General features: G+C 42.0%; 1 protein-coding gene across 1 annotated transcript; it reads left to right on the top strand.

The window, feature by feature from the left end:
* The first annotated feature begins 902 nt into the window (after positions 1-902).
* LOC128736071 (uncharacterized) lies at positions 903-5320 on the top strand. The gene is made up of 2 exons (XM_053830554.1): positions 903-2192; positions 5267-5320. Exons 1-2 carry the CDS (start codon positions 903-905, stop codon positions 5318-5320), a joined length of 1344 nt encoding a protein of 447 aa, XP_053686529.1.
* Positions 5321-6204: the final 884 nt, after the last annotated feature.

Below are 6204 nucleotides of genomic sequence, written 5' to 3'. Positions count from 1 at the left end.
TTGTAAATGCGATTGTCCACCACCTAATCTCACACTTCTGCATATTGAAAGAGAATGGAACACGTGCCCTAGCCCTAGTGTGTCCCACTCTCGGCACGCCAGTTATAGAAGTTTTACCCTGTTTACGCCTACCACTCCGAAAGTCTTCAATTCTGGCGAAATCCTCGTTGTATCACATGCATCGATCGTATTTAACCGTCCATAAATAATGAAATCAATTAGCGCAATAGCAAGAGGCACAAGGCATCGTATTAATTATAGCAATCGCAAATGTAACGGATTACAGTTGATTGCAGTATTCCTATTGATAAGATATGTATACGAATGCTTCCACGAATTAACGCAATGTATGGCTGTGAGATACACAAAGTGCTAAAAACATTTCAAATATTTAAAGTTCATGTACAGAAACGCCAGCCCAACGATATTTATTTTAAGGTATTTTCGGAATGTGTCGTACCTCATCCTTCAGTAGAAGGCACATTTTACTCCTAAAACCTCAGTACCCATGTGCTTACATTTACTGAACGTATTTAAATGATATATTCTGCTGTTTGATGAATAATACATTCGCGTAAAACCTAATTATTCTTACGACCACTCACAGCAGTGCTTTGTTCTTGCGGATGTGCTTTTTACAACCCATTGCAATTATGTAGGATGGGTAATTTCTCAACATGGTTTATTAAAATCGTACTTGCAAAACGGTATCAGCTGATAGCCACACATCCGACCCTCGCACCGTTCGTTCATTGACAATTTTCTATCAAAACACAAGGGGCCTACGAACCAAAACTAATGATTTGTTTCTTGCTCTCGCTTCGTGCGATTATGATGTTATAGTTTTTACTGAAACTTGGCTGAAGAAAGATATTCTTGATTCGGAGCTTACCAATAATTACATGCTATATCGCTGCGACCGAAACTCTGCCACCAGCCAATGCCAGCGAGGCGGCGGTGTACTGATCGGTGTTAAAATTAATTTAAAAAGCACAACCGTTAGTTTTACAGAAGCCGATATGCTAGAGCAAACTGCTGTTCGCATTGAGATGAAGGATGGTAACATTTTCATTTGCGCTGTGTATCTACCTCCAAATTCTGATCCCGTGCTGTACGAACGACATGCAGCGTGCACTCAACAATTGTCTCTGCTGGCAAAAGATCGTGATAAAACAATTGTGTTAGGCGATTACAATCTTCCACACTTGCGATGGGATTATGACGACGAAATGAATTGCTTTTTGCCGATGAATGCGTCTGCTGAGTCCGAGTTAACATTAGTACAATCTTTATTAATGACGGGTTTACAACAGCAGAATTATTGTGTTAACGACAATGGCAGATTACTCGACTTGGTTTTTACCAGCAGTACAGCCTGCGTAGAAATTTTTGAACCGCCGATACCGTTGCTGAGGATAGACCGACATCACAAGCCGATTGTTTTAAAACTGAATGCTGAGAATATTTATGAGGAAGAAAAAGATGAACGGTTTGATTTTCGTCTTTGTGACATGTCTTTGGTGAATGGGCTTATTCAACAAATAGATTGGAGCCAATTATTGGAGATTGGATCAGTTGACGATGCAGTTACACGCTTCTACGATGAGCTTTATCAAATATTTCGAGCAAATGTACCGCTCAGAAAAGGCAAAAGGAAATTTCACAACAAACAACCGTGGTGGAACGGGCAGCTTCGGAATCTTCGCAACCGTCTTCGAAAAGCTAGGAAACGGTACTTCAGATGCAGGAGTGAATCGCGGAAAATTGAAATGCGTGAAATTGAGGCTCAATTCAACTCTTTGAACGCTTCAAGTTTTCGCGATTACATTCATCGTATCGAAGATAATGTAAGAGCGGATCCGAAGTCATTTTGGACCTACGTTAAGGACCGACAAGCAGTAAAAGGGATACCTCAAAACATGCGCTACCAAGGATTAGATGCCACTACGCCGCAGGAAACAGCGAATATGTTCTCGTCTTTCTTTCAAAGTGTGTCAAGTAATAACTCACCACCTTTGTCTGAAACGTACCTGAGCAGTATTCCGCGTTATGACGTGAACGTACTTCAGATGAATTTCTCGCCCCACGAAGTCCAACTGAAGTTGCAATCCATCGATGGATCAAAAGGACCCGGTCCTGATCAATTACCGCCTTTCTTTGTAAAACAGTGTGCTGATGCTCTCGCTTACCCTGTAAGTATACTGTTCAACCGTTCTATCAGCGAGAGGCATTTCCCAACTATTTGGAAATCTGCTTCAATCACACCGATTTATAAATCTGGTTCGTTTAACGAAGTAGAGAACTACCGTGGGATCTCCATTCTTAGCTGTCTGCCAAAGGTGCTCGAAAGTATCGTGCATGATTCGCTATACCAATCTGCTAAGTCCATAATATCTGCAGAGCAACACGGCTTCATGAAAAATCGTTCGACCACTACAAACTTGCTAAGCTATGTATCGACTATTGTGGATAAAATCGAAAAACGACAACAAATCGATGCTGTGTATGTTGATTTTGCCAAGGCTTTTGACAAGGTTCCACACACTCTGGCAGTTGAGAAGTTTAGGAGAATGGGACTACCTGAGTGGCTGACAGAATGGATTCTGTCGTATCTGACGGGGCGTAGCTCAGTGGTGAGAGTTGGCGGGACGTGCTCTACTCCGTTCCAGATTCATTCTGGTGTTCCTCAAGGTAGTGTTTTGGGGCCTCTGCTGTTCGTTCTTTTCATCAACGACCTTTGTGGAAAATTGAAATCTCCGAAACTATTGTACGCTGACGACCTCAAATTTTACCGTGTAATCACAACACTAACAGACTGCTGTGCACTTCAAATGGATATTGATGCGCTTATTGAATGGTGCAGGTTGAATGGGATGAAGGCTAACGTCAACAAATGTTGCATAATCTCATTCACGCGGGTGCGTGCGCCGATTGTTTTTGGTTACACTATGGAGACAACAAGCTTAGAACGTAAGGGCGTAGTGAAAGACTTAGGGATTCTCATCGACAGCAAACTGAAATTTGTGGAACACATCTCTGCCGTTACGGCTAAAGCATATGCAATGCTAGGTTTTTTGAGAAGGAACACCAAATCTTTTGTAGATGTTTATAGCCTCAGAACACTTTACTGCTCGCTCGTACGCAGTGTTCTCGAATATGGGGTGCAAGTTTGGGCTCCATATCATGCTGTTCATGTCAACAGACTCGAACGTGTACAAAGGCAGTTCATCCGATACGCTTTGCGGAATCTTAATTGGAGAGACCGGATAAACCTGCCACCTTATGTAAACCGGTGCATGCTGATCAACCTACCGACACTGGAAAGTAGACGAGTACTCCTCCAACGTATGTTAATATTCGACGTGTTAGCAGATCGCATTGACTGTCCAGCTATTCTTGAGAAATTACGATTCAACGCACCGTCACGAGTGATGCGCCAAGCTGAGTTCTTTCGACGATCGACTCACCGCACGGCTTACGGAAATAACAACCCACTGGAAGTTTGTTGTAGTCGTTTCAACGAAATTTATCATTTGTATGATTTTGGTATGTCAAAAAATGTGTTTAGATTTAGGATTAGCAGTAACTAGTACTAAGTAACATATCTGTGCGATGTTTTGTTATATCGAAGATTAAATTAAAATTAAAATTATTATATAGCATATGGAGATCCGACTGCGATTACTAACTTGTTTTTATCAGATTTGCCGTTGCTAGTCTCTGTTATCAGTACGTGTGGCCTCGAGCGACGCGTCCTTGGTGCTTGCAAGTTACCATATCAAATGAAAATGACAAAATTATATCATGGTGATGGGTTAAAACTACATTAAAAAAAACATAATCAGATCTGAGCAACCATCTTTTTACCACAAATCTCCTACATATTTTCTACAAACATGGTATCCTTAGAAGTTAAAATTAAAATGATTTTCAAATCATTTCCTTTTGAAATTTTAATATCAATCAATGGTAAAGTTTAACCAAATTAATATTGTAATTTAGGGGTCAGTCCCGACGTAGTGGTTAGCATTCACGCCTTTCACACCGGGGACCCGGGTTCAAATCCCAACCCCGCAGAAGTCACGAATGACCCAAGCTGGTTAATGTGACTATAATCTAACAAAAAAAAATTGTAATCAATTTCAAAACTCAACATTCTGGCCAACCCTATATCTAAAATATAAAGCAGCTTTGAACCGAGGTAACTCGTGCTGTATTAAAAAGTCATCTCCACTCCGGACGGTCCTGAGCAACTCTTCACCAATTCTTTAGGCGTCTCGACACTTGCAAGCAGAGTTGCAAACCATCCAGACTTGTCTGGATTTTTCAGATTATTGGATACCTAGCCAGGAAAATAGACCAAGCTTTAAATCTTTTAGATTTATGCAAGATTTCTTTTCTTTGTGCTTTGCAAAAAAGTCATCAACTCTAATATCAAGTAAAATTTTCGGTGAACAAAACCTACACGGTGTTTTCCAAAAATTGCCTCTCTATTAGACATAGAACTGATGTGAACGCCCTGCTTTTCGGCATTCTCGCGACGTGATCGATCCATCGCATACTTCCAACTTGCGACAGATGTACGATGGGAAGCTCTTCAAGGAGTACCAGCAGCTCGTGGTTCATTCGTATGCGCTGCTCCGCTTTTCGTTAATACTCCACCAAAAATAGCTTGCAATATCTATTGTTCGAGTACATGTCTTTCGTAAGCATGATTACAGTCTCAAGTCAATAGTGTACTACCAGTTGACGGTCGTCGTTAGCATAGACCTATGCTGTTTTAAGCAATTGCTCGATCTTAACCCAGTCGTCACCAATTCCCCAGGCGTTTCAGAAGTTGCAAGTCGCTTTCGATCTAGTCGAGCCACCTCGCGCGTTGGGCTTCTCTGTTTTTGGTGTCAGAAGGGTTGTTGAAGAGAACCGTTTTTTCGCAGTGACGTATGGCATCCTAACGACGTGCACTGCAGACTGCAGCTTACTGACTTTCGCCAGATTACTATGGATATCTCCACACAGTGCCTGTGTGTGTGGAGTGCCTGTTACAGCTCATATACCTCATATACTATATATCATATAGTGGCCGGTTTTTGGCCGGGGTTTTGTACATTGTCAGCTTCGTATGGCAGCGTATGATTCTTGATTGTAGCGTTTTGCGAGTCCCATTCGGCCTGATTTTTTTCTTGAATGCGTCGCTGGATCTCCTCATTAGTGTTTTGTCCGACATAATCAGCAATCATTGATACACGAACTCATCTACCACTTCTAGTTCGGCGCCATCAACGATTGCCGTCCGTCAGAGGTGCATGTTTGTTTGCTTTGAACCTCTTCCTTTCATTTGTTTTTTTTTTACCTAGCTTTGAGTCTGGCGTAGACCGCCGTCGCAGAGTTCCTGGCTATAATATTGAGGTCCTCTGTGAAGCCTAACAATTGGCAACCTTTGCTGAAAATCATGCCTCTCGTTTCGATGTCTGCATCACCCTTTTTAGAGTGATGTTGAAATACATGCAGAATATCCCGTTACCTTGTCGACAACCTTGTCGAGAGTTTCCCCAAAACGCGCGCAATCGCTCGATCCAACCTAGCTTTGATCAATCGCGTCAGTAAAACCGAAGAACCATGCTCTTGTATTATCTGCAATAAGTAGTCTCGATCGACTATATCGTATGCTACTTCAAAGTCAATAAGATGAGATCTACATGAGTATTTTGTATTCTCGATATTTTTGTACGATCAGCCGAATTATAAAAATTTGGTTCGCAGTGGTGCGAGCTTCCATGAAACCCACCTGATAATTCCCTACAAAACCTTCCGCTATCGGTAACAGCCGGCATAACAGCATCTAGGTGAATACCCTGAAGGTGGTGTTTACCAGTGTTGTTCTGCGATAGTTGCAGCAGTCGAGCTGATTCCCCTTTTTGTAGATAGGACAAAGTACTCCTTCCATCCATTTCTTCGCTAGGTTCTCCTTCTGGCAAATCTTGCAAAGCTATTGCGTACATTTCACGGCCATGTTTTTAAAGTTCTACTGGTAGGCGGTCCTGAACGGCAAATTTGGTGGTCATTAGAAACCCTGTTTACCGTTCGATCTCATAAAGATCAGGAGCTGGGGCACTAAAAAAGGGGCAGGTAAAATTCTGTTGCACCTCCTTCTGCATTGAGCTGTTAATCGAAGAACTGCTTGCACCTGTTAACCATTTCGCGCTG

This window comes from Sabethes cyaneus, chromosome 2 (genome assembly GCF_943734655.1).
Source record: "Sabethes cyaneus chromosome 2, idSabCyanKW18_F2, whole genome shotgun sequence".
NCBI lineage: Eukaryota > Metazoa > Arthropoda > Insecta > Diptera > Culicidae > Sabethes > Sabethes cyaneus.
The sequence above is the reverse complement of the archived record's forward strand: the minus strand, read 5'-3'. Positions and strand labels throughout refer to the sequence as shown.

Coding starts and splice junctions, on each gene's coding strand:
- LOC128736071 (XM_053830554.1), top strand. CDS start 903: ATGCTATATCGCTGCGACCGAAACTCTGCCACCAGCCAATGCCAGCGA. Junction 2,193..5,266: donor CTGATGCTCTCGCTTACCCT/GTAAGTATACTG, acceptor TACCACTTCTAG/TTCGGCGCCATCAACGATTG.